General features: G+C 40.7%; 1 protein-coding gene across 1 annotated transcript in view; it reads left to right on the forward strand.

The window, feature by feature from the left end:
• SNX3 (sorting nexin 3) overlaps positions 1-14758 on the forward strand; it is a 406515-nt gene that overhangs the window by 286851 nt on the left and 104906 nt on the right. Inside the window, exon 2 of the mRNA XM_044065367.1 lies at positions 14047-14142. Within this exon, the coding sequence (XP_043921302.1) occupies positions 14047-14142 (96 nt within the window). The remainder of the gene's footprint in view (positions 1-14046; positions 14143-14758) is intronic.

Genomic DNA, 14758 nt, shown 5'->3' on the forward strand with positions numbered 1-14758 from the left:
AAAATAAAATTAAGAAATTAAATAGGGATCGAGTAGCTTATGCAAATGGGGTAGCCTATCCCAAACCCCATTTAACTCAAGTATGGTCTAACATTAACAATACAAACGAGCCTAACTTGTCTAAATCTATGGAGAACTCTACTGCTGGTAACATGGGCTTGGATCCTAACATTGTGTTAGGACCTGAACCATTAAGGCGTAGTGAAAGATTACAATCTATTAATAACAACAACACTACGCAACGCCCAAATGAAGCTATTAATAACAATGTAGACAAGCAGGTTTTTCGACAAGGAGCCCCTTCCAAGAATTCATCGAAACCACAACGGGCTCGAAACAGGGGGAACAGACCATGGAACAACAGGAGGAAGAGATAATTGAGACTCCTTTAAGTTTTTTTGGACAGTGACTTTACAAGACCGTTAGTATTAAAGAATGTCGATGGTGACTTCAATATTTACAACTTCTCGACAATTACTATTGAAGCTGACTTGGTGGAATTACTAGCAAAGGGTAACACCTTTGTACCTAATAGAAACATGAACATTGCTAAAACATTGCTGGACTTGAAATGTTTTGTGAGGAAATTAAATCTTGCTTTTCTTTTAGGTAATAACTATACACCTCATGTTCCATTTAAGCCATTAAGTACTTTTAATCCTCCATTGCACCCTTTATTACATGTGTTTGAAGGTGTTTGTGAATTGGACTTTAGACATATTGCACACACTCATAAATATGACCACAGCTCTAGACAAGACAATATTTCTTTTGAACAGACCCTAGCCCTGGACTTTTAGATCTTCTATGGTACGGTGTATAAAACCAGACAAGGGTGGCGGCATAGTGATCTTTGACATTACAGATTATAACAACAGGATGGAAACAGTTTTAAATAATCCAGCTTACCGTAAGGTATCATTGAATGAATATAACATAGCTTTGTCCAGAGTCAAAAGTTATTTCAGGGACCTGTTTATTGAGGCAAAAATTGATGTAGACACTTACAATTTTATTAATATACCATTTCCTAAGTTGCCCATCATGTTTGGCATCCCTAAAATTCATAAAGACATCCAGAATCCCCCTATGAGACCACTCATTGACGCACGTGCATCTTTAACGTACCCTTGTGCTAAGGTGGTCGATTTTATTCTCCAAAAAAATCCCACAAGTATGCAAGGATTCATGGTCTTTTCTAAAAAATCTGAACAATTTATCTTTCGACCATGATTATAGTTTTTTGACCATTGACGTGGTCGATCTTTACACGTCTATTCCACATTTAGAAGCAGTGGAATGGGTGGCTTTAATGTTAAGGGAACTGACAGCCTCAACTAATGATATAGATGTGGTCTCTGAATTGATTGACATCATATTGACTAATAACTTTTTTATATTTAATGGTCAATATTTCCTACAACAACATGGGGTAGCTATGGGCTCCCCATGTGGTGCTAGCTTAGCTAACTTGTTCGTCGCCTATTGGGAAAAACAATTTGTTTTCAACAAGCCAGAAATCTCTAACTTATTATTGTTTTATACCAGATTTCTAGATGACATTTTTATCATCTTTAAAGGTGACAGACTTGCAGCGGACAAGCTTCTGGAGTACTTCAATTCTACTACAACTTTCCTCCAGTTTACTTACAACTTTAACACTACGAGTATAGACTACTTGGACGTTAAACTATCTAAAGATCTAAGTAGTTTTAAGTTGAGTTCTACCATCTATAGGAAACCAACTTATTGTAACTCATTTTTACACTTCTCTAGCGCTCATCCTTATAAACAGAAATGTTCTGTTGTTAAGGGTCAATTAGTTAGAGCAGCTAGGATGTGTTCTACCGAAACAGATTTTGTGACGGAGTGCCAGTTATTAGAAAACATGTTTGTAAGTAGAGGATATCCTATCCAATTAGTTCATAAACTCATTGTGGAAGTTACAAACAAGTGGAAACTAGGTGTATTTAGACCTATCTTACTTTCAACATCACCCTACAATGAGGACATAACAATAACAACTGAGAGACAGGATGCCCTTCAGCTTAGTAACACACTGACTAGCTCTGCCTTTTTGGACACAAAAAGAACTAATAGGTAACTCTGTTCATATAAACTGTAAACAGAGGTTGTCTTTCATCACAACTTTTAACAATGACAGCGGCCAAATTAGAGAGGCACTGGTTAAAAATTGGTTTTTATTATATAAAGACAACCTATTAATGGAGAGAATTGGTCCATTTCCACTTATTGTTTATAGGAGAGGTGCAAACTTGAAAAGTCTTTTAGAGAGTAAAAAACTTAGAATGTATAATAGAATTTGTGGGTCTTTTACTTGTGGTTTTTGTAGGATGTGTAAACATGTTAAAAACAGTAGTTTTTTTGAAGTCGGAAGTGGGAAATTTTACATCATGCATAGATTAGACTGTAACTCTAAGAGTATTATCTACTTGGCTAAGTGTAAAGCCTGTGATGCCTTTTATGTAGGGAAGACTGATCGTAAATTTCGAGATAGGATTTATGAACATATTTATGCAATTTCTAAAAACAAGTGTGACCGTGCTTTAGCTAAACATGTCAGCACTAATCCTGATCATTCTTTCCACTTCTTAGCTGTAGACAAATTGTTGTCGGACAATAGAGGAGGACCGACCTCAGTTTTACTTGAATGCCGAGTGTTAGAATGGCAATTATTATTAAATGCTTTTAGTTGCCCTGGACTTAACGACAATTGTAATATTACTCGTCTTTTGAGACTTAGGAGTTGTTTGAGATGATGAGCCTCATAAGTCTCATATAAATGTGATTTTTTATATAATAACAATTTTCATACATATACATATATATAAATTTATTTTTTAGAGGATTAATTATTTTTGATCTGACATCACTATGGCCAACAGGCTTTACTTCTCAGCTATATTATAACTAGTAGCTTTCTATGTATTACTTCTATATTTATTTTATGAAATGAGTGCGTATGTATGTATGTATGTATATATATATATATATATATATATATATATATATATATATATATATATATACACACATTATTATTTTTAGGTTGGTTCTTAAATAGTACCCACAGTTATACTTTAAGTAGTTATTTATTATTAGCACACTAATAATTTAATAATTTTTTAATATTTTTGTTAGATATGGGTGCTAGCATTATATATTACATACGGTGCATATGGTGTGTTTATTGTCGACCTTTTGAGTGTTTACATACAAAACGTATGGTTGAACAGTAGTAAAAATTAGTTAAAAATTTGTTATTTTATGCTAGTGTGTATATATACACATTTTTAAGTGATACGTTCTATAAACTTGTTTTCCTGCCCACAAAGGTTCGAGAGGTGGTTACAATTTTATGTTTTTTTATATTCTGTATGTATCAGTGAGGTTTGATGTAGTTTTTGTTTTGTGTATAGCTCTTTAATTGTAAGATCTAATTCACTAGCTATCTCACCGATTGGCTTAAACATCTGAACATTTGAGCAGAAACTTTTAAAATGATGTGGAATGTTTGTCTCACTTTTTCTGAAGAAGTTTTCCTATTTAGGAGGACAAAAACGTTGTTTTGTTTTATATAACTTAACTTACGTTAAAATAAATTTGTCCTTGTTCAGTACGCTACTTCACAGTGCGTTATTTTACAGTACTGATAGATTCCTGTTTGGAGACCTTTTCTTCGCTTTGAGGTTTCAGCAGCTTGGCTTTATTCCCTGACCTCTCCTCCAGTGGCCAGCCTAAGCAAGCAAGTCCTGGACGTTATACGTGAGGCCAGATGTCCCAGCGCTAGAAAATCCTATGCTGACAAGTGGAAAAGGTATTGCACCTGGATCCAGGCTAAAGGGGCTGAACCATCACAGCCTTCCCTACCTCTCATCCTGGATTACCTAGCAGACCTACTTTACAGGGGCCTATACTTCTCTTCTATTAAAATTCATGCCTCTGCCATCTCTGCTCATTACAGCACAGAGCCACCTCTCTTTTCTCACCCTCTCATCAAACTGTTCCTAAGAAGGGCTAACAACTTAAGGCCACTCAGAAGAGCTCCTACCCCAGCTTGGGACCTTAACTTTGTGTTGGAAAAGCTCACGCTACCCCCACTCCCTTTGAGCCTGCAGCTTTAGCAGAGTAAAAATTCCTCTCTTGGAAAACAGCCTTGCTTCTGGCCATCACTTCAGCTAGAAGAGTGTCTGAGCTACAAGCATTCATGGCTGTGGAACCCTTCATTATTTTTCATGCTGACAGGGTCTCCCTCAGGATTAACCCAACTTTCATGCCTAAAGTGGTGTCTCTCAACCAATCTGTTCATTTGCCTACCTTTTTCCCTAAACCTCAAAATAAGGGGGAAAGGATCTTGCACTTCTTAGATGTGCACAGGCAGCTCAGATTCTACCTGGGTAGGACACTAAGCCTTTTAAGAAAACTGACCAGTTACTAGTCAGCTTTGCAGCAGGGGCGGAGTGCAAGGCCATATCCAAACAGACCATCTCCAAATGGATAGCACACTGTATCTACTTTTTACAAACACCACAGAAAATCACCCCCTCAAGGGGTCAAGACACATTCCACAAGGGCAACCTCCACCTCTGCAGCCTTTCTCAGAGGGGTCCCTACCAGGGACATCCTGGAGGCTGCAACATGGAGTTCTGTTCATACCTTCACCAAGTATTACCACCTGCCTATCTTTTCCAAATCCAGGGCAGGCTTTGCAACTGCAGTCTTGCAGGGCATACTAGCCAGCCCCAACTCTTCTTGACTGCCCCCATCCTTTTACTTCAGCTTTGAGAATCAACCCACGTGTGACGGCTGCAACACTGAAACACCAAGAACATAGTACTGTTGTGTACACATACCATAAATGTAGATGTTAGAGTGTATTCACTGTTGCAGTCCTGGTTTCCCACCCTGCACCCCCCTTGTCTCTCTCAGTCTCTCTCTCTCTCTTCCTCACTCATTACAGGGATTTTTGGTATTTACTTTCTACTGGTGGTGTTCTTTCACCATAACTTAGCTTCTTATCCTGACATTTGAGGCAAGTAAAACTATTGTAATGGAGTCTGCTGCCTGATTTTATACTACTGATGACCTGATGTCAGTCCTGGAGCGACAGCAACTGATGCAGAAATACTAAGCTTCTGTTATTCGGACCGACTGAGGGCGCTACCCCTGGCAGGATAACCAATGAATGATGACTGCAGCAGTGAATACACTCGGAACATCTACATTTATGGTAAATGTACACAACTGTACTTTCCCCTTTTTGGAAATGGGCAGAGTCAATTACCAAGAGCTTCCTCACAGACTGGATCTACTTGCACAAAAATGGGGGGTGTTTGATACACCCTGACATCAGTCAACTTCATTTGACTGCCTGCATGATAGGGTTTGAATGTCTTTTAAGGCAGCTGTTTACTGAGGACATGCAACAGGTACTAATGGAGGCAAGAAAGCCAGCTTCTAGAAAATCATAAAAGTTTTCTAGTTGGTGCCAACAGCATAACCACCATGCGTTCAAGACCACTTGTTCTTTGGTTTTACAATATTTGTGAGAGTTAATATCCTTTGGCCTTTCTTGTACTTCTATCAGGATTCCTTTATCGGCCATTTCAGCTTGTCTGCCCATGGATTCTCTTCTTTCAATGCAGTTTCATGTCAAAATGTTTTTGAAAGGGGTTTTGCACAACAAGCCTCCAAGCAGACCAGTGGCCCCTCCTTGGCATTTTAATTTTGTGTTAAAGGAACTAACACTTAGTCACACAGGTTACCTGGTTCAAATGGATCAAGTTCTTAACATGGAAAAGAGTTTTACTGATTGTATTGACCTCTGCAATTTTTTTGGTGATTTAACCATATCTCATTTTCCACAGGGCCAGGGTTTCTTTCAGAAATAATCCTCCTTTTATCTGTAAAGTGGTATCAGAGTTTACTGTAAGCCAGACTGTCCATCATCCAGTTTTCTTTCCTAAACCTAAAAATGAGGGAGAAAGACACTCCATACATTGGATGTTCTCAGACAACTACAGTGCTATCTTAACAGAACTAAATCTTTGAGATCTTCGGATCAGCTCATTACTTGCGAGGGTAAGAAGAAGGGGTGGCCTGTGTCAAAACAGACTATTTGTAAATGATTGTCTAAAGCTGTTACCTGTTGCTATACCCTTTGCTATACTCCCTATAACAAAGCTATTCCAGGCAGGGTCAAGGCCCACTCTACACAGGACTTTGGTTTTATCTATGGCTTTTTGAATAGGAGTGGATTGTAGAAATATTCTAGAAATTGCTACTTGGTTCTCTGTACTGGATTCCTTCTTTAGGTCCAGATCATGCTTTGCTAGAAACATTTTCCACGGCTCTTTGACTCTTCTCCTTCCACCTCCCAAATGTAGTAAGCTAAGGTAGTCTAACCATACAGCTAAGGCTAATGCAGCAGTGATCAATGTGATGAAAGTAGTACAGTTGTGTAAGTAAACTTACAATAACAGTAGGTGTTCAAATGATAACTGCTACAGTAGGCACTCACTGCTTCCTTCTATCTCAGTTGCTATTTGGTGTGTTTTTTGTGCCAGGGTGTTGTTATTCCTAGCCTTGTATTTTCAGGGCTCCGCCTCCCTCTCTGTTTGTATGAAAGCTGTGATGGGCTTGGTACCCAAAACTGTCTTTTAGTCAGCTCAGCTTGAGCTGTTTGCCAGTTTGGGCATGTGGAACGTGCCCTGAACCTTTGGAAGCTGGACAGTTGTATCCTTGGCAGGATATAATCCATGTAGCCAAGGCTGCTGCAGCAATGATCATTCGAGCATCTACTGTTATGGTAAGCTTAGTTATCACCGTTCTTATGAAAGTACAGTTGTGTGAGATGTATATTTATGAAACCATTTAGTTTCTGCAGTGCAGTAAATAAATGAGACTAGAAAAAAATGCTGCTATCTTTGTGCTCACCCTCTACTTGCACTGAAATTATTGATATTAAATTGTTTAATTTGTGGAATTTATTTTCACTGACTCGAGAGACGTTTGCACTAAAAATAATGCAACATGTACCCTCTAGCATATAAATGCGGAAAGTAAAGTTGCATACAAATTAATTTAGTAGTTTTCTGTGGAGTTTAGCTGTAAACGCTGTGGGCAGTCTGCATTCTCAGATGTTACATGAGTTGTCAGTCAGTCATATCATTGGGTATGCGGATCCAAAAGTTATAGTGTCAGTATTGCTATGCAGAAGTTAGGGTGGCTAGGGTGCAACTGTGGCTTGGAAGTAAAATCATAGCCTTGGTCATTCCCAGGTCAAAATGTGCTGGCTAGCTTGTGACATTCCTGTTCCCTTATTACTGTTTTTTTGGTTGTAGTGCAAGCACTAAAGCCCATAAACTGAATGCAAAAGTAGTCAGAAAGTTTAGCAATATTTGAGCGAAATTGATATCTAAGGCAAAGGACATTATGGCAATATGTTGCAATTGACAACAAAAACATGTGTTTTTGTTTTTCTTTTGTATTGCAGTTATTAAGGTGTTTGTGTGTATGAAGCTCGGGTTCTGAGTCCTTCCACCTCTGTTTGCCTACTTGTGTGACTCTGAGCAAGTAACATATAACCAGACCATGCTCCCGGTTCATCCCTGAGAAAGGATACTTGTGTCCAGTGGTCTTGTCCAGTTAGCAAGTGTAAAAATAACTCTGCCTGCAATCTGTGTATCTGTCCATCTATGCATCTATCCATCCTTTTAGGTTCATAGGTAGATACTAGGCTATCTGCCCTAGGGCATTTATATGCCTAGCCAGAATGTGTTAGCTTTCGCCTCCCTTTTAGACTAGATTCCTGAGCCTCTGTCCAGCAGGGCCATAGCATTGATCAAAGGAGTAAATTTACGATTTTCCATCCACTCATCAAGATTTCTCTTGAAGAGGGTCAGCGAGGGGCTCTGCCTAACATGGACTGGGATTCTATTCCAGAGCGAGGGAAGCCTTTGGGATATGAATCTATCCCTACAGCATGTCCTATTTATTGTTGTGCTAAGGTTTAAATCCCTGGAGTGTGTAGCTCTAATGGATTTGGTTTTCGTGAGGTGGAGCATGTCCAACAATTCCAGGTTAGACTTGGCCTTGTACATCAGGCAGAGATCGCCTCTGAGTAGGCGGTAAGCAACTGAGTAGAACTGGAGTTTCCTTAGTCAAGCTGCATAGGGCATCTCTTTGAGTCCCACGATCCTCTTGGTGAGGTATTGTTGAGGTCTCTCCAGCTGTTGCAGGTGTCTGGTAAGGTACATCCCAAATGGAGCATTGTACTCCATTATGGGCCTAATGAGCGACGAGTAGAGGGGCACAATGACCTCTTTGATCTAGATGTGAACCATTTTGTGATTAGGTGAGCTATATAGAAGGTTTTTCTAACCACTTTGGCAATGTGATTGTCAAAGGAGAGGTTACTATCTACTTGGGTCCCCAGATCCCTAATTACTTCTTCCGTACTTAGTGGATTACCTCCTATGTGGTAGTTTGTGGGCACTTTGTTTTTCCCAAAGGGGATGACTATGCACTTTTTGGCATTTAGCTTGAGGCCATGGTTCTGACACCAGGTGTCCGTTTCCGTAAGGCCCTTCTGGAGGATGCTTGTGTCAGCTGGCGAGTCGATTATGGCTCCCAGTTTACAATCATCTGCGAACTTGGTAAGCCACAGTCCTCCCGTGTTTGCTTGTACCTCAGAGAAGTATATACCAAACAAGAGGGGTTCCAGGACTGAGCCCTGTGGGACGCCACTAGTAACCGGTTTAGGGTCGGACATGGCACCTGCGATACTGACCATGTGAGTTCTATCCCTGAGCCATTCTGCAGCCCATCTTGTAACATATGGGTAATATTTAAGCTGGTAAGCTTATTTATGATGCCAGAGTGGGGTATTGTGTCGATGGCCTTTGCGAGGTCCAGGTAGGCTGTGTGGACTACCTTTCCCTCATCTATGGCTTTGGTTACTATTTCGAAGAAGTCAACTAGGTTTAAGAGGCAAGATCTGCCTTTAACAAAGCCAAATTGGGTAGGGTCCATTGTTTCGAGGTTCCCATGTTTGAGATCCATGATGATGCGCTCCGTAGCCTTGCAGACCAGGCTAGTCAGGCTTATAGGCCGATAGTTCCCGGGATCTGTAGTGGCGCCACCTTTGTGGAGTGGGATCACTGTTGCTGCACGCCATTCTTTGGGTACATAACCTATGGTAAGGCTGAGTTGGAACAGTGAATTTATGTGCAGGTTTAGTTCATTTTGGAGCTCGTGTAAGACGCAGCCCGGGATACCATCCGATCCCATTGATGCCGTGTTTTTTACTTTGGAGAGGGCTGCTTTCACCTGTGTGTCTCTGATGTCTGGGGGACTGCATTCTTCTGGGATAGACACTGGCCCTTTTGGGGGGGAAGGGGGGGTAAAGTTTGCACTGAACCTGTCCGCCAGGATGTTGGCAATGTCAGTGGGTTCAGCGTATTTTGTGTCATTTTGCACCAGCTCAGAGCAGATCTGAGAGTTGCCACCCAGATTCTTGATGTAGCAAAAGAACGCCTTGTGATTATCTTTAGAGTCTTTGGCAAATTTTCTTTCAAATCTAGCCTTTGATGATTTTATGAGGGATCGAAGTTTCTTGCTAGTACTGATCAGGGATGCCTTCCCTTTTTGGGATTTTGCCTTATGTAATAGTTTCCTCCTTCTGTTGTATAGTTTATTTATGGCCGGGGTCCACCAGACTGGTCTCCTGTTTTTGGAGGAGTGAGTCTTGGTCTTACTTTGGATGGCACGATCCATGCATTCCTGTAGATGCTCATAGAGTGCATTTGTAAAGGATTCTGCGGTTTGGGTAACATTTTCCATTTGCTCGGGGGCTTTGAAACTTTCCACCTCGGTCTTGAAGTGTGAAGTTTGCTTTTGAGAAATTTTTCACAGTGGTTTCCTTGGCTGGGTGTGGGGTCGGGATGTAAATGTCCATTGTGATTAGTTTATGGTCTGATCTTACCAAGAAGGGGTTTACCTCTGGTGTGGAACATTGAGCCCCCATGTTGGTGATGACCAAGTCCAATATGTTACCCCCTCTTGTGGGAGTGGTGACAAGTTGTTCCATGGCATTTGAGTTTATAAACTCCAGGAACCGTTGGGCAAAAGAGTTGGGACTTGAGTAGTTTTCCCAGTCAATGCTTGGGTAGTTGAAATCCCCCAATGTCATGGTGTTTGGTGAGACCTTCATATTCTCCAGTGTTTTCAGGAATGCCGAGTGGGGTCCTGAGACAAGGTGGGTGATCTGTAGCAGGCTACAAACTGAAAAGCAGTTTTACCTACTGTTAGTTGCACATGGATGGTTTCCACTGCCTCGTGCAGTGCCACTAACCTGGAGGTGTGTGTATCCTTGATAAAAATGGATACTCCCCCCCGCCTTTAGTATTTCGGTCCAAGTTCTGGGGCCGAAAAGAATGGTATGAGTTGAATCCTGGTAGTGCTGGGGTGCTCTCTGGGGCCTTGAACCAGGCTTCTGTTACTGCACAGATATCAATTTTCTCCATACTGAGGAGTGCCTCGAGTGCGTGCATCTTGAGGTTTAGACTTCTGGCGTTGAGTAGCATTACCCTTAGTTTTTTGTTTCTGATATTGTCTATGGAGGTGAGTTTGTCTTTTGAGCCGTGCCTAAACAAGGCACTATGGGGGTGGCAAGAGCGTAAGCCCTGGCGAAGCAACGTGGCTTGTCGAGCATGTCATCCCAGGTTGACAGACACTGGATCCTCTTTGAATGACACCAATAGCTTACCAATTGTTAAAATTGATCATTTTGTCTTTATACTGTGGCATCATTCTTGGTGAGGACAAGATGCTACTCAGGGTCAGGGACATGCCGGCCTGGGCTACATGGTCAGAGAGCTCCTGTATGTCTTTTTTCATGTAGTCCAGGGAGGTACGCCTCAGGTCATTCACACCAACATGGACAATGACAGAGTCATATTTGTACCTGCTGTGGATTGACCTGAGTGCTTGTGTTATGTGGCGGATCCTGGCACCCAACAGGCAGCTTACAGTAACCTTCTCCTTGTTCAGTCTGGTGAGTGGGACGTCAGTGTACCTGACAATAGAGTCTCCAATTACTAGTGTATTAGGTGTGTTATTTAGCCTTAGAGGCTGCGACTGCATGGCACCCTGACTTTGTGAAGTATGTGATACGTGAAAGTTGTGGGGTAGTGGTTGCTTGGATGTCTGCTTTGGAGGTCTCTGTTGCTTTGGCAGATTTTTATTTAGAGCCTTTGAGTATGTTTTTGTGAGTTTATGTGTCTTGTTTGCTGGTGCGATTGGTGTATGTGAGACTGGTTGTGTGGTGTGAGTGGTTTCCTTCTTCTCCTGACTGACTGTGCCAGTCTTGGGTTGATAGAGCTCAGCCTCCAGTGTGGCTGTATAGTTGCATCTCTCACATATATTTGAGTTTGTTGGAAGGAGGAGAGGGTTGCCTGTGTACATAAGGCAATTGTAACATTGCCTCAAGATTCCCAGATAAACCAGCTGGACTGGAGAGTATACCTGAAACTGCGCTTTGGACATCCCTGGATGGTTTAAAGAACTGATTTATTGATTGTCCGGAATGGACGAATAGGGAGCCTTGTACTTCCGGATAGTATAAGGGGGTGTAGTGCTAAAGTTTGTTTAGTGCTCACTGAGAAATTTGAGCAAGTGCTGGGCTGTAGAATATAGGTTGAGTGCTTATTTTGAGAGTTTGACTAGTTCTAAGGGAAAAATTGAAGAGCAGACTTTGTGGATCCGGGAATAGTTTAAAACTGCTTAAACGGTGATGCGCAAATCGCGCAAAACCACTCAAATGCGGGTTTTAAGGCAGGGAACTTGAAAGAGATAGGAATTAGCCCAAAACGGCCAATAAGCTACTAGTTGCTGGACTGAGACCACTCCTCCAGGGACAGATAGGCTGTTCAAAGCTCACCACTCTCACTGGTGAACAGAGAAGCTTCCTCCTATCCAAGTAAGGATATGGGCAACACAGGAACTTATACCACAGCCCAGAATTCAGCAAAACTTGAAATATGGACTACTCTAGTTCAGAAAAGGCGGGAAACAAGGGTATTTTTTTTTTCTTTTTTCAATAGAACAACAGTAACTTAACAGAAAAACACTGTAAATGCTTTAAACAGGCTAGTGCACTTGAGTGTGTAGCCTACAACAGTTAAACAACAGAAGAATGATTTAAAGAAGTGCAGGAACAGTAAAAATGCAAAAACAAGCTTTTTTTCAGATATTAGAATAGCTAGAAACTCGCTTTTCGGCGAAAATATGCAGTCGCAAGTAGAAAGGCAGAGGAAAAAATACTTAATCTGTTTAAAGTCTCTCTTTTCATCTCTCTGCTGCTTGTAACACTCTGCAGGACCACGAGGAGCTGTGCTGAGTCTGAAACAAGTGCAAACCCGCGCAAATGCAGGTTTTAAGGCAGGGAACTTGAAAGAGATAGGAATTAGCCCAAAACGACCAATAAGCTACTAGTTGCTGGGCTGAGACCATTCCTCCAGGGACAGATAGGCTGCTTAAAGCTCCCCACTCTCACTGGTGAACAGAGAAGCTTCCTCCTATCCAAGTAAGGATATGGGCAACACAGGAACTTATACCACAGCCCAGAATTCAGCTTTTAGAACACTCCCTATCAACATGGGTTTGCCATGCATCTCTGCCCATTTTCGAAGTACAATGTACGTTCCAGATGACCTTTTCAGTTCTGGGAAGTGTTGCTTATTCTTATAATGAATGAAACAGTGCATTTTCACAGCAGTTTTGTAATAAATAGAGCACAGTTTAACTTGTATTCTGATACTGTAGTGTCAGAGCAATATAGTTAAACTATGCTGTATGGTATCAGAACAGTAAAATTAAACCATGCTATTTCTTTTACAACAGAATGCGTCTCCCGTATAGTATAACCATAACATGACTTTTGAAAAAATAACAAAAGCTGGCAAGAACATGAAATAGTTAATGAACTTCATTAAACTTTGCATGTGCTTGCCAGCTTCTTTTGCATCCCCCATATAATCAGCCACTGCTACATATGCATATATTATACACCAGGTAACCGCTTTCATTCCACTTATGCTGTGTAAGGGTGACCATGAGTCCATCCCATACATTTTTGCAATGGCAGACTGCAGCTTTGACCTTCCTGCCTTTGTATGAAGATTGTTTCCATCTTTCCTCAGTCTGCATGAAGCACCTCCTCATATCTGCTCTGAGCTGTGTAGTTTATATGCTCAAAGTGTGACCTTTCTTTTCATAATTTTTTCTCAAAACATGGTGCCTCTTACAGAAGCCATATATTACCTTGTAAAAGTCGCCATTCTGTTTCTGCATTTCTCAAGACATCGGCCATATGATTTGATCACTGGCATTTTACCCTAATAACACAAGATCTTTATTTTTTAAAATAAAATGAGGATTATGTTATATTAAACATGTTAGATGAGTTGTGATCCTCTGAACTGCCTGTATGTATTAATTGTAGTGTGTGTGTGTGTGTGTGTGTGTGTGTGTGTGTGTGTGTGTGTGTGTGTGCGCACGTTGTTCTTTGATAGCTCAGCACCTTGTCCAGTACTGGATCTTTGCATTATAGGCATAAATTCCAGGACTGGGGTGTGACTAGGATTTACCAAACATCAGATGACTGAGTGAGACAGTGAGAAGCATACTGTTGTAATGCGTAAAAGGTGGTAAGTTGCGTGCGCATACACACTTTTTCTACCATAGTGACGGTACATGCATAGTGAGTAGTTTGTTTACTTGGTAACTTGCAGCTAGATTTTTTTTTTTCAGATCTTGACATTGCCTTCTTTTCTGTGATCAGCTGTGTATTGAACTGGGAGCAGTGTCAGGCTTGCCTGTTAACACTTTACATTTTTCCTTGTCGCTATGTCAAGAATTTTGCTTAGTCTGTAACAGTAACAAAAGCTGTTTTCGTTGCAGGGAAGCCTTAATTACAGAGTTATTTTATGATGCGTTATTCAGAAAGTAATTTTTTTGTTTCAGACAAATTTACCCATCTTTAAGTTGAAAGATTCCTGTGTAAGAAGACGATACAGTGATTTTGAGTGGCTAAGAGCCGAGCTTGAAAGGGAAAGTAAGGTAAGGCTGAGATGTTTTATGTGGCACTTTGCATCATGTTCCACCAATTGTGTTGAGATCAATTGACCACTTTTACTGTGCAAAATACTTTTCATTGATTTTTTTTTTTTTTTTTGTGGTTAATTAGTAGCTTCATTTCTTCATGCCTAACGATCAGACCATTTTAACAACTAAGGGAGGTGATGTAGAAGTTTGTGCGTTGCTGCCTGTATGAAAATGTCATATATATTGTTCTGAAAATGACCACCTGTTACCAAACCTTTACATAAATAAGTAAAAGCTGTACTAGAACAGTAACACAACCTAACAATGAACAAGTTATTTGCAGATTAAACTATCAGCAGGCATTAAAGGCTGGACACTGATTTAAACTCATTATTTTACATTTGTTTACCAGGAAAGTCCAACTGGACACCGGTCTTTTTTTAGTGGAGGCTCGGGGAGAAAGCTCCGGTTACAAGGATATTGTTAACATATAGTACATAAAACATAGAGTTCCGGTTACAGACATTTCAGCAGTTCAACAGACATACAGGATACCATTTTGATGGCAAAATAGTACAAAAAGTTGAAAGCATGTATTTCATTACATGGAAAAAAAGTCCCATTATAGATC

The sequence above is a fragment of the Protopterus annectens genome, chromosome 1.part0 (genome assembly GCF_019279795.1).
Source record: "Protopterus annectens isolate FY-2018-M chromosome 1.part0, PAN1.0, whole genome shotgun sequence".
Taxonomy (NCBI): domain Eukaryota; kingdom Metazoa; phylum Chordata; order Ceratodontiformes; family Protopteridae; genus Protopterus; species Protopterus annectens.